A 25,247-nucleotide genomic window follows, 5' to 3' on the forward strand; every position below is an offset into this window, starting at 1 on the left:
TACATGTGAAAGACTTAGAAGAGTGTCTGCCGCAGAGCGAGCCCTTCGTAATAATAAGAGCTGACACATTTAAAGACTTACTACGTGCCAGGTACTGTCCCAAGCACTTTCTATATGTTAGCTTATTAAATCTTACACCGGGGCTAGGAGATAGGCATTACTACCCTTCATTCATCATTCATTCATTCATCTAAAATTTATTGATTTCCTTCTGCTCTGTGCAAGGCGGAGGGAACAGAGCAGGGAGCAAGATGGTAGTCTTTCTTCATGGCGCTCATAAGCCAGTGGATGGAGATAGGGAAGTGGTATCACATTGGAGATCATTTCAGATGGCAACACTCCTCTGAGGAAGGCGAGATGAGAGCATTTCCAGTGGACTGGATGGCCCGGGGAGGCAGGGCCAAGCTTGGCATGGGGCAGAGAAGAGCTTGGCCTGGCTGGAGTGCCAGGAGCAGAGGGGAGGGTGAGATGAACTTTAGTGTTTGATCTGTCCTGCACGGGACTGCATTGGATGTAAAGGGTTTGCAAAAAGCTGGATCACTGAATACACAGTTGGAAGAAAGCTGAATTGAAAAGAAGTTTGGAAACCACTGATGTTAAGAAAGCTCTGCCATGTGAGGAATAAGGAGTCCTGGGTCCTGGCCTAAGCCGCTGGCTTCTCTGGTCCCCACTCCTGTCTCTGAAGGGTTATAGCAGCTACAAGGGCTACTTCCTCCCTGGTGTGTTTGTGGATCAGTTAAGGGGGGGTTCTAGGTAAGCAAGCCCATGGGCGTGCAAAGTACGTGAGCGGCTGTGGCCAGGGAGGCTCCTGGGATGCAGGCAGCAGAGACAAGATCTGGCCAAGTGTGATCACCTAAATAGTGTTCCGAAGTTGCTGGAGGAAAGAGACCCTTGGGACAGATGGGATGTGCTCATTTAGATCACTGGCTGGATACTTCTCTCCTGGGCTTGGACCAAAAAAAGAAAGTGTTACGTCCAGGCTGCACAGAATACCAGAAATCAGGTAGAAGGTCTAAGTGGGTTTTCTGTGAGAGATAAGCTGGGAATCTGGGTCTCAAATTCACGTCGTCAAACTATGTCTACACTTAAGAGAAGAGAATGGGGTAAATTATTAGAATAAATTCGGTAAATGTTCAGAATACACGCTCTTAAACAACTGAGATAGCTTTTCTGGGCTTGTGCTGTGTGTGTGTGTGTGTGTGTGTGTGTGTGTGTGTGTGTGTGAGTTGTAGCCAAAGTGATTCTAAGGAAGTCACATAATTCTGAAGCTTCTCATTATTCCCTTTGTTTCAGAGTTAAACTAAGAGGCACAGAGAGGTTATTAACAGCCAAGTCAAGGATGCTGCATTTTGAAAACTTCATATAGTAAAATAAGTATTTAAAAGAGGTCAAAGAGGCTTCTTCATGTTACCTTCTCAAGAGATGGGGCAGACCCAAACTTTATCAGCTTGGGTCCCGGAACCACTTAGAACAGCGCAGTCAGCGATAAGCGAGGCGAGCGCTATGTGAGCCGTCTAAGTGTGCCTGTCCATTAGCGAGCCTTAGGAGATTACAGCAGTGTCTTTCTCACATTTTTTGTGTGCCTCAGTCCTCCTGCTCACTATTAAAAGGACAAGAGCTGAGGGCCAAGTTAGGTTCACAAAGTCAAAAGACACTACCAACAGAAGTGTAGCTCTAATACAGGGCCTCTTTGGGTTTTTTTCCACTTTGAGTGAGACTCGCTCTCTTCTTTCCCTGCGTGTATGTTCGCGGTCTCTAACCAAAGGCTTACTTGTCATAATGATTAATCACTGGAACTAGACTTTGCAGAGGTTGGGGCCAACTTTCCAAGCCCCTGCCATCAGAGCTCTGTTGTATTCAAGGAAGCATTCCTACAGCTGTAAAGGACACGGTCTTCAGGAGGAAATGGGAAAGACGAGAGAACTCCCCTCACCCCCCCACCCCCAAATCCAAGCTTCCGGTTTTCCTACCATGTTGCAATTCACATACTTTGATCCTGTTGTGCCAACTTCTTCCCACCCCCTCTTTATTGGGAATTTCCAGCCCACTCTCAGCGCCCAGGAGAGAGCATCCAGATCGGGACAGTCCAGGCTTTTTGACCACCAGAGAAGTTTTAAAAAGTCCTGGGGAGGCCGCCCAGCCTCTCGGTGGAGGCACCAAACAAAGTCTTTACTGCTAGGAGGAGGCCGGCGCGTTCCTGCTTACCCTGGTAATTTGGATATTGTTCAGCTGCTGTTGCCAGTGTAGAATCGTCTCCATTCGGTACACCCACATGTTGATGTTCCCGACCAGCACCGACTTGCCGACTCTTTGCACCAGTGTGCATAAGGACGTGTAGAGAGTCTGCAGCAGTTCCCGGATTAGCCTGATGTTCTGCTGGTCTTCGAGGACTTGAAGTGGGGGAGAGAAAAAGCATGAGCAGTTATGATACAGGGACACGGTATATTTTGTACTCGGGCCTTTCTTCTTCTTCGTTCTGCTCCTGTCACGTGGGTAACTGCCTCTGGGGATGTGGTTTTCTTTCTCGCTCTTATTTATCCGACACCTGACCAAGCTTCTACACTTGAGGTGACTGGGGAGAGTTTCCATTATCTAGGTCCCTCTTTGTTCTCTTCTCCCTAATTTCTGGCAAAGACTCTTCCTCTCTTCATTGTTTCACCAGCACCAATTGGCTCACTCGACCTGAAGGCAGTTTCTTTGGCCCAGCAGTGATGTCCTGTGTAGGTGGTCAGTAGTTAGGAACATGAGTTGTGATCCTGTCTGCCTGAGTCTTTGTGGGATTATGGATAAACTACTCTTCCTTAGGGGCCTCAGTTTCCCTGCATGCACAAGGACTCAGATGAGCCAAAGACCTAAAGTTCCTTTTAGATCAAATAGTCTGTGGATCTATTCTGCCTTGTACATAGCTCAATTTTCTAGGAATTTGGAATCCAGAGGCTTGGTAGCCAAGCTTGGGACATGTGACCACACTGAGAAGTGTGAGAGGTGTGTAGCAGGGCAAATGGATGCTCCTGATAAAAGGATGGGAGGGTGATGGTCTCTCCCCTCCGTCCTGAACGTGAGTGGCACACCCCTTTCTGAACTGGCATTTGGCACCCCTGAAACGCATCTGGAGTTATTCATGTCCATCCATGTCTCATGACGTGTCTGCTCTATTGGAAAATCCATCTGTCCATCCCCATCTCTATAAAAAGGGGAGAGAGGTAGGGCGGGGTGGGGGGTAAAGCTCACCTTTCAGTACCACTTTTTCCAAAATGTTCATGAAGTTCTTTTGGGCGATGCCACTCAGGGACGTGAGCTGTGACTTTGCTATCAGTTCCAACAGCTGTGGGTAAAAATAGAAGTTGCCAGGCTTAGAACACAGAGACATTTTTCTCCTCTAATCTTCGCTTTTGAGTCACATGACATGGAGATACGGACCAACGGGGAGAGACAGAAGGCAGGCGGGCCCACAGTGGAATAAAAAGCAGATGCTCACAGTGGAAGACAAATGGGGGTAATTCAAAACCCAGGAATCAGGCTGAATATTTAATTGCTTTTTTTCTTTTGAATATAAAGAGTTTGGCTTCAGCCAGGGTGAATTCATTCTGCTTGTCCTACTTCAGCAAGTGAAGCCAAGGGACTCTGAAGGGAACAAAGTCGCCTATGACCTGCAAATGTTTGAGTTCTACACAGTCACTCCAGCAGGAATCTTTCTACCCCTACTTGAACTTCTTCCCCACTGGTACCAACTGTTCTCAAGGCACATTATAGCTCATGGTCAGCAAGATGGGTACTTTCCAAGGAAGGGGCAAGTCTTATCCAGAAATCTCCTGCTCACGCAGTGTTCGGTAAAAATGTCTGTTAATTAGAATCTCCCATTGCACTTAATCTTCCTGTAGAAAGAGGCCAATCACAGGGAGAGAGGAATTCAGGGTTGTATAGTATACATACATATTTCTACTTAGAGACTAGGATCCTCTGTGACTATGGGCAAGTTACTCAATTTCTTGGTGCCCCCATTTCTTCATCTGTACTAATAATACTCAGAGTCCTCAAGACTGTTGAGAGCTTTGAATGAGGGAATGCCCGTCCATAAGGCACAGTGCCTGGCACTGATCACGTGGAAAATCAAGGCTGGTTGGTTTGTTGGTTGGTTGGTTTGTTGAAGGCATGTGTCCTAATCCCACTACCCCATTTATCGCCAAACAAGAAGAAAGAAAGGTAGTAATTTAACTTGGTGCATCCTTAGTCTGCTTTTTCTTTGGTAGCAAAATTCTTTACAGATGTGGCAATATTAAAAAAAAATCTATTAAAAATTCTACTGTTGAAAAATGAAACTTAAGACTGGAAGGGCATCTTAGAGATCAGGTAGATCAACCTACTCAGTAGATGAACAAAGTGAGGCTCAAGAGACTAAGTCTCACCAACTTCAAGCAGTGGGAGGACTCAGCAGAGACCTCCCCAATACACTCCATGCTTTCATAAAGTCATCAAACAAAAGAGGTTGATGTAAAGTGAAAATAATTTTACCAGAGCCTAGCAGGCCCCCAACTAAAACTAGCTAGCCTAAGACTTAGAACCAAGACCCCTCCTTTACATCAGAGCTTGAATTTCTGCCCCTAGGAAACTTTTCAAGGGAGTTTCATCTGCTGGCCAGGCCCCGGCCCAACTTCACTTCAGGTCAGTAAACACCGAGTGTGACACTGTGCTGGGGCTCTGGAATCAAGGCTGAGAGAACTAGCAAAGTGACATTCCAAACACTGGGCTGCAGAGGAGAACTGAAACTCTTGGATCAAAGCCCTAAGCAATTCCAAGGCATTTGTTTAAAACTTCTGTCCTCCTGGAGCCCTTAGGAGCCTGTCAAACCACATACAGACTTTTAATTTCCTGAACATAATTTTACCCTAAGTAAAATTTTACTCTAAGTAAAAACAAAACAAAACAAAACAAAAAAACCACCAAAAAACAAAAACAAATAAAACACTCCGAAACCTCTCCCTGCCTGGCTTATGTATCTCTCACACACGCAGGGAGAAGGAGGTGAAGAAAGGCTGAGGCTGGTTTGTTAAGATTAGTACTGGTGATCCAGCGCTGGAAGTCAGGAGCTGCCCTAGTGCCCACAAAAAGAGGCAAGAAGTCTGTTCATCTGTAGAGGCTACATCCATGGGTGGGCGGTGACCACACTGGATGACCTCTGCTTGTCTGGTTCAGCTCTGTCACCAACCAGCATGTGACAGTCAAGAGAGGAGTGACAAATGGTGGGGACTGGCCAGACCTTTCGTTTATCTCCCTGACCAACAACAACCAGATTCAGAAGGCCAACCCGATGGTCTATTAATACCCTGCGCCTCACATGACCAGCATGAAGCAAGATGAAAGAAAACAAAAGCCTTGAGTCCCTCTCGGAAGGGCAGTTGGCTGTGCACTGTGACTCATCATGGGGTGGGGGGAGGGCGGGCAGCGTTCTGCCTGAAATCCATCCAAAACCCAGATTCCATGTGACTACCATCTCTTGAAGGCGTCAGTGTTAATCTTGTCTAAAAATGCACCAATCACAAGGAGAGGAAAACTCTCCAGGCTATGACTATGCATTTGAGGGAAAACAAAAAGCCCTTTGGTCTGACTGAGATGGCGTTTGACTAAGCAGGAGGAGGAATGCAGCAGCCCAAGTTTCTCAGTTGACAGCAGAAGGACATGTCCGGCACCCTATGTTCAGCCCTATCTCAAGAGAAAGTCCCTCCTTCCACTGCCAGGGAGTTGTGGGGTCGGGAGAAAAAACCCTAGGGAATAGGAGACCCAGCTTCTCTAGCCGGGTGACCTTTACCACTCTCTTCCATTGGCAAGTATTTTCTGAGTGCCCACACTGCCCTAGCATTGTGGTAGGTGACGTGGATGTGACAATAAAGACACACGATGCCTAGACTCATGGAGTTTATGGTCTAGTCTGTGGTGTAAGTCTGCTAACCTCTCAAAACCCCAGGTTCTTCATTTCTAAAATGGAAATACAGACTACCTACTTCACAGGGTTGTTAGGAGAATTAAAAATATAAATATGTGAAAAGCCACTCTAAATACCAAATACAAGGCATTATTATTACAAGATATTATTTCATCCTCTTCCAGACCCCAATCTTTTAGTGAAGTTTACAGCTGATATCAAGATTTAGCAAACTTTCTGTGAAGGGCCAGATAGTAAATATTTTGGGCTTTGTGGGCCATATGCTCTTTGTCACAAGTACTCAACTACTTAACTCAGCAGTTGTCGTACAAAAGCAGCCTTAGACAATATGTAAATGAGTAGATGTGGCTGTGTTCCAATAAAACTTTATTTACAAAAACAGGTGGGGGGCCAGACTTGGTCCTTGGGCCCTAGTTTACCAACTTCTGATCTATATCTCTGATATATATAAATGTAATATATATCATAGATATATCATAAAGTTTATGTGTGTGTGTGTGTGTGTGTGTGTGTAGAGTTTAAGAGGGTTTCAGAACCAAACTTCCTGCTTCAGTTTCCCCATCTGTAAAATGTGAATAATAGTATCCACTTCAGAGTTGCAATGAAGATTGACTGTGTTCATAAAGCATTCACAACAGTGTCTGGTACAAAGAATATACTCAAATTATTATCATTAGTTTTTATCATAATACAGAGACTATTACTAGGTAATATTACTGCTAGGGAGGGGATAGTGAATTACTAAAGTAGAGCTGGCTTAAAGATCTTTAGAATCCCTGTATTTCAATTTTATTCATTGTCAATCAAATACTTAAATGGTTCCAAATTTTAATATTCCTTTCTGTCATTTTTATTATGTTTGTGATCCATTTAATAGCTCCCTGTTGATGAGAGTTAATGTTGATACATTTTATGTCTTACATAGCTGCATCTACTGCGAGGTCTTATTTGGCTAACAATACGGGGGGTTACTACCTACCAGTGACTGCACTAAGCACTTCACATGTACGATCTGATCTTGCTTAGTCTTCCATGGTGAGCCGATGAGTTGGGTTCTCCATTTGATAAAAGAGGACAGTGTCGCTCAACGAAATTAAGTACCTCAAGTCACAGCAGCAATAGTAAGTGGTAGAGCCAAGACTTGTGCCCATTTGTGTCTTAACAGAGAACATGTATTTTGATCACTTAAGGACTTCAGCTTTTCAGGGTCAATTAAATTTACACCTAGGGCCAAACTTTAAAACTAGTAGCAATATTTGCTATGTTCTAGAAGACAGAGTCTAGAAATTCTCTATTAATATGACATGGTGACAGGTGATCAGCTTTAACCAGGAAGGGAGAAATAATCCCCAGAAAGTGTTAATAACACGATTGGGATGGGGCAGTTGCTTTTGGTAAACCATTTAGGTCTACTTTCCACATCAGCAGAACTCGGCAGGCCCTGAACGGGTAGGCAGTATTATGTGGAACTAGTGGTAAAGAGCACAGAATTGATTCCTTTCACTTCTGTGTTAAGAGAGCTGTGTGCCTAGGGGAGCAGGACCCTAGCTAGCCATTTATTTACCAAGAGGACTTAGCCAACTGGATTCTTTGCCCCCAGCCACAAGGGAGCAGAGGAAAAGGTCTTGTTGGGAAATAGGTGTTTCTTTTCTGCTGGGCAGATTTGAGCCCAGGTGCCAGGAATTTGCAGCCGTGTTTAAGGGGGAGCGGGAGGTCAAGAGGAGGAGAACGAGGAGCAGGAGGGCTCTCAGGCTGCCCCCGAATTCCATGGCATCACTGCCGCGTGGGCAGTCTGGGTATCCGGCACGATTTGCAGTGACTAGGTGTACAGTCACAGGAATGGCTCTGGGCTACCAGAGGAAGGGATGGTGGTCACCGCATACGGAAACCGCATCCTGCCCTTCAGCTTTGGCTCATGCTGGTTTTGGAGACGTTGAGTAGGAGAAAAATCGAGTTGCAAGCAATATCGCATAGCAAACCTCAGAGCGGATACCACCACAGTTTGAAGTGGCGTGTGGACCACGGCTGGGCAGAAGGGAGATTTCCCTTCTCTCTCTCTTTGCTGCCGAAAGAGCAGGGGTCTTCTCTTCTCTCCCCTTCAGTTCATCAGAGCATTCATACTTTACAAAACACATGAGCTCGGGTCACTGCTCTGCTTGAAACCCTCAAGCGGCTTCCCTTTGCACGTCGAGAAGAATCTAAACTCCTTTCCGTGGCTGGGGCAAGGTCCTCCCTGATCTGGCCTATGCCCCATCTCCAGTGTCACTTTGCACTGCGCTTCCCCGACTCATTCTGCTCTAGCCGCACAGCCCGTCCTGGGTTTCCTGCACGGGGCCAGGTTAGGCCCGCCCCCCAGCCTCTGCCCTTGTCACGTCTCCCCGTCTCCCTGAGCTGGCTCCAACCCACCCTTCAGGCCTCAGTGCGGAGGTCACCTGCTCAGACCCTCCTCTACGGGAACCGTCCGGTCTCATCGTGCCACTGACCTATCTCTGCAATGATCTTGTGTCCTCATTCGAGGACGGTCTAATTGGGATCCGAACCTCAAGACAGCAAGGCTTGTTTCCTTCCCTCTCACTCCACCCCCGGCCTGGCAACATGGTAGGCGGGTGACCGTTATTTGTTTTCTAATACATCTGTCTTTTAGAATCCATGCGTGTTGTAACTGCAAGGGACCTGGGCACGAGCATACCCAAGTCCCTCCTCTACAGAGGAGGCGGCTCGTAATAGTCAGATGATACCATCATGGTCAATGGCAGATGGTCTGTGGACTGTCAGGCTGGGAGTCAGACGGGGTCTGGTCCCACGCTGATGTTTCAGCAGTTAAATCACTTACAGTGCACACATATGACAGACACCTGCCAGGGAGGCAAGCAGCTGAGATCTAGAGGGACACTAAAATTAGGGCTTCAGAAGCATCCACAGATGCAGTAGCTGCCCTGCCCGCTTGAGACAAAACCACACGGAGGTTACCCATAGGCTGGTGCTCAAAGCATACTCTAGCTTGCAGTGAACGTGGTTAGGAACATAATTTATCTCGAAATTCTTCCATCTCTTAGGACAGTGGGCCCTGAAGTTTGAGTTACAGGTCTTGATGGAGAAATGAGCCTCCGGGTTATCAAAGGCAGGAAAGAAGCTGCAAGAAGCCTGCCATTTCTCACGCGCTCAGTCACCAAGCTGGGGGTCTCTAGGAAGCTGTTGTCTTCTGCAGGAAGCCCTTGGTCACCTCTGCTCGTACCGAGTGCCATGGACTTTCAAGACCCTTATTTATTCAGGGGAGAACACAGATTAAAAACCTGGAAAGTTTTGTCCTGACTTTGAGCTTGAACACGGACAGGTTGGAAGAGGGAACATTTCAGCAACATTAATAATCTTCAGGCATGTCAAGATTGGGTAAATATTATTTGCAAGGGAAACATCTCTCTAACGGAGGGCGTTAAAATCCTAAGAAGGAGGGCCAAGTTTATACACATTAATTGTATTCTCATCGGAGAGAAACTCGCCTGTCTTCTATCTGTCCTAGATATTTTTGAACTTGTAATGGTGCCCTGCTCCCTGTTGCATCAATTGGAACAGTTCTGTTTGCCTCAGTATTCCTGCTTAAACTGAGGTTCCCGTCTACTCCAGCAGTCGTCACCTCTACCCTAGGATTCCATGAGGCTGGATGTCACATCGCCCTTGGTCCCTGGCCCACCTGCACTCCCCTCCACTCCCGTTCTTTCCCACGTCCGGATTTCTGCTCCTGCCACTCATCCCTGCAAAGCCTGCGACTTGCCTCTCTACCTCACCAGATCCTGGCCATCCTTCAGGGAAGGAGGCTGGTTCTTCAATCTCAGGTTCTACCTCTTCCAAGAAGCTGTCTCCAATACCCCCTTCATCCACTCTCCTAGACAGGACCAAAACCCCATTTGCCATCTCCGTGGTTGAACCTTGTCCCCCGGAGTAGCCCAGAAGCTCCCGACAAGCAAGGGCCAGGTGTTTGTTGATTCTCAAGTGGCTTTGGCAACACTAGGGAAATGTTACGGGTTGCATGGAGAAATCCCTGTTTAGGAATGTGAAAGCATTCACCTGAAGGAGTCTGTGATCTCTGGGGATCTAGCAGGAGGATGCTGCCACTCCTTCCTATTGGAGCTCCTCCATCAGTGGACCTGAGGGGCTTTCCGATCCTAGCTTACAGATACTGGGAAAAAAACCCCTCTGTTTTACCCTCAACCGGAGCACTTAGAATACAGTGCCAGATGCTCTTAGGAACTTACCTCCTTGAATGGGAAAAAAGTCTGCTGATTGGTATTTAAAAGTCAGCTCACCTGTCCAATTTCTCATACCCCCACCCCCTGCATAGTAAGCGCCTGACTTAACCTAGAAACTAGACAGAATTTTTGTATAAAATATATTTCTGGGCCCATGGTGGGATAGGTTTAGATTCTGAGTCCTGAAGAAAAAAATTTGATCCTGAGGTCTCCAAAGTGGGATGGGAGAGGAAAGCAGGCAGAAAAACCATAAAACATCAATCTCTCCATTTCATCTTTAATCTCTATTATTTCTATCATCTTTCTACTTGTGTGTTTTCTAATGCCTGTAATCAGGACCCGAAAGATGAGGATATTAATGGCAATAAGTGATTCTTATCGAGTGCTTACCACGTAACCAGGCGCTGTTGGAAAGCATTTAAATTCAGTTTTAATTCTCTGAGCAACATGATGGGGCAGATACCATTATTAGCACCTTTTATAGGTAGGTGATTCACAGATGAATTTATGAACACACATAAATGGAGAGTACATGCTTACATTGTTTGTTTAGGAGTCCATGGTCCAAGACACCATTGTTCTGGGCTCCTGGCCATCCCTCATTTTCTCAGGTGCTCCCCACTTGCGTGAGCACCCTCCTACTTCTGCATGCACTCCATTATTCCCATGGTTCTGCAGGCACCCTTACTTCTTCAGATAGCTCCCCACTTCTGTAGGTACCCAGACATTACAGGATCTGCAATGCAAGCCTGAGTGCTTGTTAGGACTGAAAACCAGGAATTCTAAGAGACACAGACTTTCTCCTGTAAAAATCACTGGCAGCCTAATCCGCAGTCACTGAAGGACCCCACCCTGTGCCCTCAAATGTTAATGCCCTGCAGTGGATTCTCACAATTCCCAACCATTTCTGCGAGTCCTTTTCAAATAGGCTCACAACGGCTCTGTTCTTTTGATTTGTTGCCTCTGGGGTGACTGGCCGCCTTCCCTCCATCCCAGCTTCTCTGTCCCAATGGAAAAAAAGAACCCCTGGTTTTAAGACCCAGGTGGCAGGGGCCACCCTCCATCTGAGGAAGGCGCCGGCTCTGTGCAGTGCCAAATTAATCCAAGGTCACTGTGGCAGAGGAACCCAGTGAAGGGGCCAGGCTTCTCAGGCACATCATGACCCACCAGGGGGTTGGCAACAGCACGCCCTTAATTTTAAGGCGTTGGGTTTGAATTTGAGTCACAGTGCCATATTTCAGCCTTTTGTTTGCCAAACCGCCAGTCAACTTAAACTAAAACATGTTTTTGGAAAAGACTTTCAGGGGTGGTAGGAATGCAGTAACTTGCTGGAAACATTCAAATGATCTTAGGGTGGTGATGCAGAAAAAAATAAGAATGTGCCTGGGTTTAGGTTGTGATGTTCTTTTTTGCTGCAGAGGGCTAGAGAGTGGGGTTGCAAGCTTTTGCTTGTCCTTTCTGATCTGCTAGCACCTATGGGTCCGTTCGTTCCAGTCAGGAAGTGGCCCTCAAGGTTCCCCAGGACCTTGCTGGTCTGGAGGGGGAAATCGACAGCCCTTAGAGAGAGCTGGGAGACCAGGTCAGAGGACATTCTGGCATTAAAGCATTAAGATCCTCTCCTGCCTGTGTGCCTCGCTGTATCTTGTTTGAAAACGCCACATGCAAAATATGCCTTTTGGGCTCCCAGTAGTTTTTTGAGCTGGTTTTCAAACTTGAAAACACAGGGATCACCTGAAGGACAAATTTAAGTAGCAAGGTGTGGGCACCACCTTCAACTAATTAAATCAGATGCTTTAGAGGTGGGCTTCTGTAGACCAACAAGCTTTGCTGGCTATTCTAACGTGCAGCCAGTTCAAATGAGAACCAGTGGGCCATTAGCAGGCTCACTTCAGAGAGCCATGAGTCGGTGTGTGATCTCCAAAACCCTCTCCCGGTTTACTGGAGACCCACTTTCCCCACTGGCCTCTCTGTGCCCTGGCTCCATTAATCAGCACTCACCTCCTCGTGGTGACCAAGGGCCAAGCCCACCACCAGCCCAGCCCCTAGAATCCTCACCAGCTCCCCAGGGGGATTTCCAAAACGTGTTGGCCCAGAGGCACAATGTAAACCAATTTTTAAAACGACCTTTCATAAAATGGGTAAGTTGTTGCCTCTAAAGATTTTAAATCCTCTTTAAAACCCACAGTTAAAATTGTATTTAAGCCATTGGGGGTGTGTAGGGAAGGGGGTGAAGGCAGTGAGTAGAACCTGAAGCCTATCGAAATAAGGTACAAACACCATATGAAAACCTTTTCAGTTTATATTCAAAAGTTTTGATTCAAAACATTCCACAAAATTTTCATACTTACTGATAAAAATGATGAAATCTTAAGATAGCGCTGTTAGCCATCTCTTTTATTCCCTCTGCATGGTCTGTTTCTGAAGATGACAGCCAGCATGAACACAACACATTTTTTAAAAATGTACTTGGCTTTAAAGAAATTAAATTTTTTTTTTTTTTAAGGCTTTCAAAGCTGGTTCAGTGGTTCACTGGAACTAAGGAATCACTGTAGCACTGTATTAAGAAACCATTAGGTGGAAGTAGTAAGATGGGGAGGACATATTGGCAAGCTACTTTGCAAAGTTGGCTTTAGGATAAGAAGTATATATGAGATGTGCATAGAGTTCCTTAGTAGAAAACCCTCAGAACGCGGTGCCTATCATTAAAATGTTTTAAGCTCTTTATAAAAATAACATTATTTCTCAAATTATAGAGGACTCTAACAGTGAAGGGGAAAAAAAAAGATGGCTCTTTCCAAAATAGAAACATTTTTCCACTACCGCTGAACCTGACAACTCTGAAAGCATGGAGCAGTTTCTCTGACTTAAAGATTATTTAAGGAAAAGTGCTCACAGTTTACAATTAGATACTATCACATACAAGTTCTCTATGCTGGGTCTTTATCAAGTGCAAGATTTTCTTTTTTTTTTTTTTTTTTTTTTAAGGAGAAAAACATTTATCAACTGGCCTGAAAAGGCATATTAGGGAGAATCAATAATAATTTTGGTTAGTAGGTAATAATAAATATTGTAGCTGACCCTGAATAACAGATTCTGGTTTGCAGAGTATCTCCACGGAAAACACATTACCGGGTGGACAGCTACCCTGTGAGGTTGTTGTGAATCCTCATAGAAGGGGCAGCGGAGCCTTAGGGAGGCTGAACTAGCCTGAAAGTAGTGGAGACACCGCCTGACCTCAGACCATTGCACGTTTCCATCCTCTGTTTGCAGAGGACTCCCTATAGCAGTTAAGAGTGTGGACTCTAAGACGGACCAGGTTTTGGATTCCGATTTTGTGGCTTATGTAGCTTTGTGACCTTGGGCACGTCGTTTTACCTTGCTGTACTCCCCTTTGTTTAAACAGATCATCCAAGTCCCCACACTCCATAGGGTTAATGAAAGGATAAAGGTGAGTGCACATAATTACGCGGAAATAGATTTTGGCTACTGTGATCTTGTCCCTTTGCTTTATTTCTTGTGAAAGGAAAAACAGGTAGGAAGGAGAACCAGCTAAGAACGGACCGTTTTGCTGATCTGTTTGCAACGAAGACATCAGCACTGGGTGTCCTCCCCTGACACCTAGAACATGGAAACTATTCATATTCTTAGCAACAGAGTTTCCAGCTCCTGCCAGGCCTCTCTCCACCCAGCCTGAACTGGGCTTCGGGCCACAGTGATCCCCCCGGAGGGGCAGAGTCACACTGAATGACACGAACATCTCATCCAGAAGCTCTCTCATGTTCATCCCTTTTGGATGGCAATAAGGGCTCAGCTGAGAGCGGACAGATCTGCTCATGTGGTCACATGCTCAGCTCAGAGCTTCTGACCTCCAAGGAGGCCTGGGTATCAGGTCCGTTGGGACGGCCAGGCCTGCATCTGCCCAGAAGACAGGTGAATGATCCAGGCCTCAAGGGGGCTTGATGTCATCGCTCTGGCTGAGCTGTGCAATCATCTGACTCAGTGACCTGGCACGGAGCAGCATAACAACCAGGGAGAAAGAAAATAAAAACCCAACCAACCAACACCCAAACAGCCACGACCTCCCCGGTTGAACCACTGACAGAAATGCACAAGACAGCTAAGAGTGGGGGAAACAATAATAAACCGATTAAAAAGAATCATGGACTTGAGGGGCATGGTTAGACTCATTTGCTTTACTCCATTCATCATGAATATTTCGCTAAAGCTCATTATTAAAAAAAATCCCCCCCCCCCCCCGCAATATAGGGTTTCAAATGGAAAGCAAGTGGTCCAAACAGGTAGTTTCAAGTTTTAGTGAACGCGAGACCAAAGATCGAATAGGTTATCCCATGGGGGTGGAAGGGAGTCATGGGCAAGAAGCCCTGGGGTGCTCTGAACTCATCTGGTTTTGTAGCCTAAACCACGACTGCCTTGGGGTCACCGAGGCAGGACAAGGAGGAGGACAGTGAGAAGAACCCGAGGCACAGAAGGTTTTTAAAACAAGCCATGGTGTTTTCCCGGCTTGCTTACTATGAATTCGCTCTTACTAATGTTGCTGCCAGAGCCCTTGCTGCCTGCAGCGTGTTCCCCTTCGTCCGTGGGCTGGGAGTGGCTCACAAGCTATTATTATGGCCACTGCTGTCTGTCACAGCCAATGTCAGGGACATCCTAATGGGATCCACGTAAGGACGTGAAGTACATCTAGAGAGAGGGGAATTGACAAATCTGTTTTCTGCTTTCCTCAAAATTCCCAGCGTCCTAAGAAGTTATTTTGGGGGGAGGGCAGGAAGCTACCTCAAGACAACCTGAAAAGACAATTCAACCGAGACTCGAAACCTACAGAGACTTACCCGTACGACGTAGTTAAATCTTCTGGAATCCAGAATAGCAGTTGAGAAGTCCAGCCTGTTGAAAGCTTCCCCCAAAGTGCAGTATCCATGGCGCTGAACATGAAGACAGGGGCACAGAGGTCATTCTCCAGAACAATCCCCCTGGACTCTACTGACAAGCCGGATGCCTGTCTCAGGTGACCTGTGGCCATCTGTGGTTTTCCTGCCATGAGCAGCTCTTTCTGGGAACCCCCTGCGAGCCACAACGATGGGCAGGGCAGCCAAGAGCTGCTTTAGTCAATGACTCACGTGTTAAACACCCCTCCTCCTCATGATTTCTACCATTTGAGCCCTTGCACAAAGCTGAATGGGAAAATCATAAGTAGCTGCTTATCAAGGGAAGGTCAGGAGTTGGATGTCTGATGGGTGACAGGATGATAGCTGGTCACTATAACATCCCCTGGGAGGGGAATTACATTTCCTGGTGTCAGCTCTGCGTGCTACCTCGTATCTCTAGTGCTTTTCTCATTGTGATCATCAGAAGCATTTTTAAGGCTTCACGAGGAAGCAAAAAGAAGTTTTGATCTTTTACCTGTGAACACACAAGGAACTGGGAGCAGAGAGCCCTGACTCCGTCCCAGCTCTGCTCCAAGTATCTGGGTGGTTGCAGGTATGTTCCTGAACCCCCGGCAGGGCCTCAAACCACACAAGGATGTACAAATTCACCAAGGTCCCTGACAGTGACAGCAATTCTATCATTCTGCCATACTGTGTTGTATTCTAGGTATCTGAGCAGATGCCTGTGCAGAAAGAAAATGTACACAAAAGGGTCTTATAAAGTGCCACGCAAATGTACTCACTACCGTGTCTTGTCCCCTGCGCAGGCGCTAAAACTTCTGCTGTGTTTAGTGGTTAGCCCTTCTAGGGCTAAAACTTAACAAAGTTGGAGTCTGAAGAGATCTCAGAACAAAAGAAGGGGGAAAGAAGGGCTAACCACCAAACACTTGTCTCACTGAATGACTGGGGAGTCCACCTAGCAACTTCGGCTTCTCACTCTCTCTGTAGCCCTAAACCCTGATGGTTGGGTGGGTGGCAGGCCGCTAGTCACCACCAGCTGCAGCCAAGAAGACAGCCGTGATTTGAAGTAATATTCTGGCCCACTTTCCCTCCCTACCCTGTCGGGAGGGGCCTAAAGCTAAGCATATTCTTTAATAAGCAGATGGATGCTCACCTCTTTAGTACTTCCTTTGTGAACATAGATCCATTTTTCTTGGTGGAAATCTACAGAGGCAATAAATAAATAAATAAATTAATTAATTAATTAAAAAAACGAAAAAAAAACAAAAACCCCACACAGCTTTAAAATTTGCAACATGCCCCAAATTTTAAACTTGTTTCTTTTTTATGTATTCCCAAGTGTCAAACGTTTTGACAAACAAGACGAAGACTCTACTAACAACCCACGAGCTGCCGAAGCCTGACTTCTGCAGCGCGTAGACTGGTGTTAGAGCTCGCTTGGTCTGAAGCGCTCCAAATCTTTGATCATCAGACTTAGTAGACCAAAGCTCCAACTTGAAAAAAAAACAAAAAACCAAAAAAACCAAATACCCAAGGACAAGGTTGTTTTAAATGCCAAGCCTACAACTTATACAAGGCCATAAAAAGAAATAAAGCAGGTAACATGAGGAAATCATCTTGTACAGGTGGATTAAACTAAAGATCTATAATTCCCGCTTATTAATAGAACTTTATACTCTTACATATGGCATCTAGAAATGTAATGGTATTTGTACAAGGAAAGAGGGAGAAACAAATCTATTTCCAAAGCCTCAAAGCCCAGTGCCAAATAAAAACACATGCTGGAACTGATTCAGCTGACCATATCACTGTATAATAACTAAATTAACTATGTCAGATGTAAGTGACAAGCAGGAGAAAAACACCCCAACTACCAACTGACTTATAAACAAGACTATAAAGAACACATTAATCTTGCTTGTAAAACGCACAGCCAGTCGGAGTGCAGAGATCCCAGTAACCGCTGTCAAGGACAGTCAGCATTAAAGCAGATGTCTCACATTCGGGGTCTAATTACCACCCCCCCCCCCCCCCCCCCCCCCCCCCCGACCAAGAACCCATCCTAACGATCTTCAAACAGCTTTCTTCCAAGTTCAGAACAAATGGCTTACACTGAGTTTTGGTTTTGCTATTCAGCATGTCCTTCTTTCTCTTCTTGGCTGCAACATCATAGTTCAGGCTGTTGAAAAGATTCTCCTTGTTGTATACTTCCTTGTTGCAGTAACTAAGAACAACAGAAGAGGGGATGAGCTGTGACAGCTATACTTTAGTAAGAGCTGTTTCTATAAATAACTTACTGGGTTATAAAACATACATCTTCCCAAACAAAACAGTAAACCCCCTTGAAAAGAAGTCTGTTCAGGCACAGACCTCCCTCTTTGGGGATGAAATATTCTCGCAGCTCTGCGGAAGGCAGGGATGGGGGCTTCTACTTCTTTTGAATTTCCAACAGTGCTTGCCATTGTGTTGGACACACAGCCTGCCCCCTTTAACTAAGGGCAATGCCGGGCACCACAATATTACTTTAAGCAAAAAGGATGACTGCAGTGGGGAGGGAGAGGGAAGATTACTGGTATCACTGTAGTCCACAATGCCTTCATTTTGCAAAAGCATCCACCCTAAGCTGCTTTCTAAAAAAACAAACAAACAAAAAAACCAAAAAAAAAACCCAAACACCCCCACAAAAAAACAGCTTTATGGAGATAGAATTCATATACCATACAATCCACCCATTTAAAGTGTACCCAAGCTGCTTTTAACGAGCATGCTTCTATCATGCCTTTGAAACATGATCACATTTGCCAAAAATCGGACTTATACCCTCCATTTCTAGGAGATGTTTAGCGTACAGTGCTAACTGTTTAAGTTTCATGTAATTCTGTGACTAACACTAGGCATCATGCTGCGGGGTAAAGACTTCGGGTCCTAAATGAAACCAGCTGAATTCACAGTTCATAAATTTATAAGGGCTGGAAAGACCGAAGGGCCCTAACCACAGGTCACTGAAGGATGCACAGGTTCAACTTGGGTCAGGTGCATACTTCCGTCAGTAGGCTGAGTTCTAGGCTATTACACCATGTAACTTTACAGAGAGTCTCTGAAGAGTTTCTGCAGAAGGGATGATAGAGAAATATCAGGAATAGTGAGTAGCTTCCCCAAACCCCATGGGTATGGATGAGCAAGGCAGGATTTATAATATCCATCGGTAAAACATAAACTGGGGGCTTTTTCTTCTATCACCAATATATCAGAGTCCTTTAATTTTCTGAGTTCCTTTGCTGAATTTAAAATGGGATTTGCTTTAGATCTTCTGACATACATCTGTTGGGTAAAACGAGGCACACCTGCGTTTCTCCATTCAATGGACATTATGTAAATAGTGAGAGAAAAGAGGGTTTAAAACAATTTCCAGTATCCTGTTGCTGCAATCATTTCTCAAGTAGCACTTCAATAAGTATCTTGCTACATAAACACTTACACGTGACATCACCAATATGCTCGGTGTTTCTGGACCCATAGGGAGGAGCTTGATGGATAATCATTTGTTAATCTGCCCTAGGAAGGCCATTTACTGAGTTTCCTAATATCTATAGCCTTCTTTTCATTTGGGGGAAACAGGATATTTTTAGGTTTCACAGAGATTACTGCAGAAATGCCCTCTCTTAGAGACAGTTTCTTAAGCAAGCCAAGGGTGAATGTTTGGGGCCAGGCTGTGTGTCACACAGAAGCGGGTGCTTGTCTACCTGCATGACTAGAGCATACAGAAGCACTGAGCAGCCAGTTACCTGCTCCCAGCTCAGCAGGAAAAGAGGGGCAGAACAAAGGGAGAGCTGAACTCTGAGTCCTTAGAGCCAACAAGAAATTTCAATCAAAGTTGAGCGGAAGGGAAAAAGAGGGAAGGTCATTTGACTGGTCCATGACATACCAAAGCTGAGAACAGCTTTAGAAAGCAAAGTTAGAACCTTTTGTGTGTAAAGAGGCCACATGAAGGCTTATTTTTAGAGAAAACACACTCATGCACCATGAATGAAAACCAAGAGCCTAAATTCCACCTGTAGAGAACCATAAAATGAAGTGGTTTTATTCTCTTAATCACACATTTGAGATTTAGCAGAAAGTTTTCAGAGCCTGGGCCATAGACTGTGGCCATTCCCCAAAATTTTAAGTATTTATAGTTTATCTTACTCTCTTCTAATTGAGAACATTACCCAAAGGAATTTGAGCACCTGCCTTCCTTATAGAAATGACAATGATCTGCTTTAAGCCCAAGTGACTCATTTCCAAAGTTAGTTTAAGAAGAATTTGACATCGTTGATGATGCTCTCCCACTGTCGAATGTAGATAAAGCTTCAACCAAAGACAAACCCTGCACTTTTCTCTTGGTTATTAGGTTTTGGATTCCTGAGGTAGGGCCTGGAAGGAAGGGCTATGAGATTTATTTGTGTTGCCTGCTTATAGGTTTTCTGTCAAGCAATAATTTATTTTGAGAGTTCAATTATGTCCATTTCAAGGAAATGCAAAGCCAATGGAAAATTACAACTGAAAATTTTAACAAGAAAAGCCACCGCCATTTAGGAACCATGACATTTAATTTTTTTTTAAAGCAAAACTATTTAAAGAGGCTACTTTCTTCATTAAATTCAATAATAGCCACTAAAGTTGCTATTTTGTGGTCAGTTTTTACTAATCTTGATTTCTATAGGCGCAGGCCTAGAATAAGAAAAAAAGACTTCTCCCGGCCCTATACTATCAACACACACATACCAAGATATTGAAAGACAACTTTAGCAAAGGTGGAAAGATTTCAAAATCAAGACCTTTTGGGCAGAGGAGATAAAAAGGGAGGAAAGGGAAAAAAGGAGGCCTATTTCTCATTTTGTTTGCATTAACAGGGCATTTAAGAAAGCTGCCACTGCCCCAAAGGGCTTAGTAGTAGAGTAAGGCCAGTGCGATTTCTATGCTAATTTGCTCCCATACATACCCAAATGGTCAAACTCCCTTGGCTAGCACCCAGATTGTTTTGGTAAAACAAACAGCCTAATATATGAAGCTCATAGAGCAGTGGCTTCCTGGCATATAGTAAGCACTCATAAAAATCTGAACTATTATTTTTATCTCCTGTACTACTCATCCAGGGTACCAAGGTAAACTTCCTGCTTCCTGGTTCAGCCTTAGGTACACTGGAAAGCAACATTGGGGTTTTCAGCTGCAGGACTGTAGACTTGGAGAAGAGGGGCCTGAGGCTCACATCGCTGAGATTACTCATCCTGGGGGTGGGTGAGGCGGGAGTGGGGGGAGGAGGTTGTTGGTGAGAAGGGGCTCCTAGCTGGCATGGGCTTAGTACTGTTCTGCTGTTGGAGGGGGACGGGGCTCAGAACACAGAGACAGTGGCCAGCAGAGTCCAGAGAAAGGGTGCTGTGCAGACATGCTGTGGTCAACACTAAACACTGTCCCCAGGTCGGGACACACCAAAGGCACCCTTCATTCCCTACTCTTGTTCAGGCAGCTCACAGGATGGTACATGGAATTAGAGAAGTGTACCCTGCCTCTGTAGTTCTCTGTTTTATTACCCGTTCCTGTTCCTCCCCCTTTTGAAAGGGTCTGCCTTTTGTTTTCTCCTAACAGGAGAGGCATTCAGCTTCACCTGTGTAGGCAGGCATTCAGCCCAAACCTTACATCACGAGAAACATCACCAAGGCTAAAAACAGTGGGGATATTTGAGACTACAAACCTAGGTCTCAGAAGACCAACCGCTTTTAAGTTGGCAGACTTCTCATGCTAAGTAAGGAAGAGATTGTTTACAATTGATGGAGGGAAAAAAAAATACTCCACAAACAAACAGCCAGCTGCTTTGCTAGGAGCTACCAGATGATTCCTAAACTCTGACTCATCCAAGAGCCACAGGTGGTCCCTATACTGATCACAATTTTTTTTTTTTTAAGATTTTATTTATTTATTTGAGAGAGAGAGAATGAGAGAGAGTGAGTACATGAGAGGGGGGAGGGTCAGAGGGAGAAGCAGACTCCCTGCCGAGCAGGGAGCCTGATGCGGGACTCGATCCAGGGACTCCAGGATCATGACCTGAGCTGAAGGCAGTCGCTTAACCAACTGAGCCACCCAGGCGCCCCTGATCACCATTTGTTAGAACTACGGCAGTGCCCCACCTCAGAAGGCAGGAAATGGGAGGGAAGAAAGGCGGCTCATGAAGGGGACAGAGGGGTGTAAAGCTACCTGATCCAGCCTAGGTTAAACTTCTGTGGTAAATTAAAACCATCTTCAGGTCTCCCATACTATGGCCAGAGAGGCACCACTATTTGCTCCTAAAGGGGAATGAAACCAGCTTATCTCCTGGAGCAGATACAGTGTGAATATTTATAGGAACCAGAGGCTCTGTATTTTGAATCCTCCCCTGCTGAGCCCAATGCTCTGCATCCTACTGAAGAGCATCCTATAATTGTATCTGGGTGAGCCACTGTGACACCATTCAGCAGATCATTGCTGCACCTCCCCAGAGAGAATCTGAACTGTTGTACAGAAATAAAGTACCGAACCAGCAGATCATCATTCCTTAGAACAAGGAGGAAGGAAGAAGCCTTCTAGTCTAGGAAGAATAATTTAGGCATAATTGGTAACTTGCATCCCTAAAAGGGAAGAGTCTAGTGACAGCCGTTGGTCTTTTTTTTTTTTACTATAAGTAAATGATCTGATTTTCCATAAATGAGATTTCTTATTTGCTTCCCAAACTCCACTGGAACTGCCTCAAAGGATCTTTAACGTAAGAGTTATATATGCTCTTATCTCTCCTGACAGACCCCTAGGATTAAATGCTTTTTGGTTTTTTGTTTTTTCATTGGAAGACTAAAGGAGTTTTAACGCTTTACAAACCACAGACAACTAGGGGAGGGGGTGCTCTGGAGGTCAAGCTATCAAAATAACCATACTTTCTTGATAGTTTTCTTAAAATTGAGTGCCAGGGGCTCAGCCAAAAAAAAAAAAAAAAAAAAAAAAAAAAGGTCACTGGTAAATCTCAGCGGGAATCCCATCCGGTTACAGAACTCCTCACCGAAATCAGTTTAAGGGCTCTGGTGCCAGCGGTTTCAACCAAAGGCTGCGAGAAAAGGCCCCCAAGGATGGCTGGGCCGCGTTGATCCCCTCTGGACCTTCTTTCCTTCCTTTCTTCCTTTCAGATTTTATTTATTTGACAGGGACACAGCGAAAGAGGGAACACAAGCAGGGGGAGTGGGAGAGGGAGAAGCAGGCTTCCCGCGGAGCAGGGAGCCCGATGCGGGGGCTCGATCCCAGGACCCCAGGATCATGACCTGAGCCAAAGGCAGACGCTCAACGACTGAGCCACCCAGGCGCCCTGGACCCGCTTTCATTGCCCTTCTCACCTGTGCCATATGGCGGGGATCTGGAAGTCGACTGTTGAGAGCCGGGACTGACAGATTCCTGACCACTTAACTTATTAGACAGCACTCCTGTGTTATTAACCAAGCGGAGCACCCGATCGAGCGGAACTCGGCTTTTCCACCAGACCGACAGAGCTCAGGTGGGACCTCCCCTGAGCCAGGTGGGCTTTCTGCAGTCGATAGGCATCACTTGAAATTATTGCGGCCAGGAAACTGACCGAAAGGCCCCCCTGAGGAAACAGGTGCTAATGCTTCGTCCTTTCAGAAGCACAAAGCTGTGGGTTCCATGCCCGCCCCCCTTCCCTCCTCCGCAGCTCTGCAGCCGCCGCAAGTCTTCACCCCGGTTCAAGTCCGCCCGGCAAGCGCCGGTGCCCCGGGGCCCATCTGGCCTCCCCTTCCTGGTTACTCATCCTCCCTGCCCACTCTGCGGTCGCCTGCGCGTGGGCAGAACCTGGAGGTGCTGGACCCAGGACCCATCGCGTCACCCGACTTGTGCCCACAGCGCTTGGGCGCTCCGAGCCCCGCCGCCCCGGCGGTGACAGGCGCGCAGCCCACTCGCCCGCGCCCCCGCACGGGCAAACTGCGCGCCTCGTGTCCTTAAGGCAGGGGTCCCCTGAAGTTGTGTGCTTAAGTTTGAACGTTTGCGGACAAGATCCGCGGTTGTCGTCAGATTCCCAGAGGAACCGGGGTTCTGTAGAGTTGTGCCCACTCGGAGGCGGAGACGCTGACCTTGAACAACGAGAGAAACTAAATTCTCCGAATCCCGGGCTCTGGCGACCTCTGCAGAAACCCTGTCAACTCCCCACCCCACCCCCCGGCCCGGGGCTCCCCTCCTCACCCTGTTCCAGTCCTCCTGCCGCCGATTCACCCGCCCGGCGCCCCCGAAACTAGCCCAGGTCTGTTTCGCGGTGCTGGAAGTTGGCGGCGGATCCACTCACCTGCTGAGGTCGCTCACGAAGCTGCCGCTCTTCTCATCCAGGAAGCGCTTCCAGCCGTCGGCCGTCTTCACCCAGCTCTGCCCCGGGGACCGCCAGTCCTGCCCGAGGAATGGCATGGCACCGGGGAAGACGCGACGGACTCGACGGACTGACGGGCCGGACCGGCTGGCGGCCTCGGGGAAGTGCCGCTCGGGGTGCCGGGGCCGGCGACCGGGGGCGGCTTCAGGGCAGCGGCGGGGAGGGCTGCGGAGCCGAGCGCCTGTGCTCGCCGAGGGCGCGGCGCTGGGGAGGGCCGCAGGGCGCGCGGGGCTGGCGGGACTGCGGCGCCGCCGTCGCGGCCGCACTATTTATCCCGGGCCGCGGGCTCCGGCCCTTTGTTGCCGGAAGAGCCGCCTGCTCTCAGCTCGGCCCCCCCTCCCGCCCGAGCCCACGTGGCTTTGTTTATGGGCTCGGCTTGTTTTCCGAGGCGCCCGCGGCTCCCGCTCCTCTGGCTCTTGCACAACCACGCGCCGGTGGAAACTTGAAGCCGTGCTGCCAGGCCGGGGCTCCCGCCGCCCCTCCGCTCCCCGGCCCCCCCCGGGCGCAGCTGCCGCCGCCGGGAGAGCGGGGCCCAGCGCTCGGCAAGACGCGCCCGGTCCTCCCGCCGCTCCGGGGCTGGCGAGGTGCGGGAAGGAGGCCCGAGCGGCGTCTGGGTCACTCCTGGGCGGGGCTGGGAAGGAAGGATACACCCCCCCCCCACCCCCAGCCCCGAGCTGTCACATTGAGTCCCGCAATCACAACGGCCCTTCGGGAACGGGGGGGTGGGGGGAGCACAGAGCGGCCGGGAGCAGGGCTGGGGAGTGGGACGACAGCCTCCTGGCCTCTCTCCCCTCCTCGACCCGGCTCTGGGGCGGAAGAGGGCCACCCCTGCGAGGCGGCCTGGGGAGGGGGGGCAGCCCCCACCCCACCCAGCCCCCGAACTGTCGTTAATGGGTCCGCTGCCAGGCCCGAGTCCGAGGGTGGCAAAGGAAGGAGAAGGACAGGGAGGCCGGGCGGCGTCTGATGCCTGCGGGCTGGGAGTGGAGAGCAGGGACAGTCCCCCAACCTACTCTCGGCACCCTGAGCGCGCAGCGCCCACGTCTGGGGCGCCGGGCCCCGCACAGCACCGCCCCGAGCACGTTAGAGGCGCCCGAGCCTCGCTCCGGCGCCGGGGGCTGGGCTTTTGTTTTGAGGACCCGCTATACCCTCCCCTCCTTCCCGCCGGGCGGCATCCTCTGGGCTGTTAATTCCTCTCCGGGAAATAGCAGGCCGGGAGTTTTGTTTAGCTTTGGTGAGCGTTCCGGGAGAGGGACGCAGAATGCCCCTCCGCCCGACCGACGGGGACTAAAGGAAGTGCGGCGAGCAGGCCCGGCCCGGGCGCAGGTGCCGAGACCCTCACCAACTAGCTCCTTAACCTAATCGTTTTAAACTGGGGCGAGCGGGCCGGGGGCAGGGGGCGGGGAGCTGCACGGTCTTCCAGATGAGGGCACAGAGGGCCCCAGAGAAGAGTTAAGCCAGTGACTTCCCCAGTTTGGTAAGGCTGGCTTCTTCACGGTCCTTAGTACAATCTGAAGTTACCCTGTTCAGTTTTACTTTTCATTTGTAACAATCCATCCCTCTCCATCCCTCTCTGCAGAATGTCAGCCCCTTGAGAGCTGGTCGGTCTGGTTCAAGGGGCATCCCAGCACCTTGCCAGGCCAAAAGTTAGACCTTCAATCACTATTTGAGTAGGTGAATGGGAGGCTGTGGGAGGCTGCTGGCGTCAGGATAGCTGCTTGCCCTTCATG

General features: G+C 47.8%; 1 protein-coding gene across 2 annotated transcripts in view; it reads right to left on the reverse strand.

Moving 5' to 3' along the window:
* Positions 1–23,721, reverse strand: part of FBXO32 (F-box protein 32) — a 29,625-nt gene extending 5,904 nt beyond the window's left edge. The window contains exons 1-6 of one of the 2 annotated variants that reach the window (XM_032415688.1): positions 23,443–23,721; positions 17,207–17,319; positions 16,249–16,298; positions 15,039–15,131; positions 3,232–3,325; positions 2,206–2,390 (exon numbers count right to left, since the gene is read on the reverse strand). In XM_032415688.1, coding sequence (XP_032271579.1) covers positions 2,206–2,390; positions 3,232–3,325; positions 15,039–15,131; positions 16,249–16,298; positions 17,207–17,319; positions 23,443–23,558 — 651 coding nt within the window. In that variant the 5' untranslated portion in view covers positions 23,559–23,721. Of the gene's footprint in view, positions 1–2,205; positions 2,391–3,231; positions 3,326–15,038; positions 15,132–16,248; positions 16,299–17,206; positions 17,320–17,409; positions 17,771–23,442 lie in introns of those variants that run through there. The other variant, XM_032415689.1, reaches the window with a different exon arrangement.
* Between the last annotated feature and the right edge of the window lie 1,526 nt (positions 23,722–25,247).

Source organism: Phoca vitulina, unplaced genomic scaffold (assembly GCF_004348235.1).
Source record: "Phoca vitulina isolate PV1807 unplaced genomic scaffold, GSC_HSeal_1.0 scaffold18, whole genome shotgun sequence".
In the NCBI taxonomy this organism is placed as follows: Eukaryota; Metazoa; Chordata; class Mammalia; order Carnivora; family Phocidae; genus Phoca; species Phoca vitulina.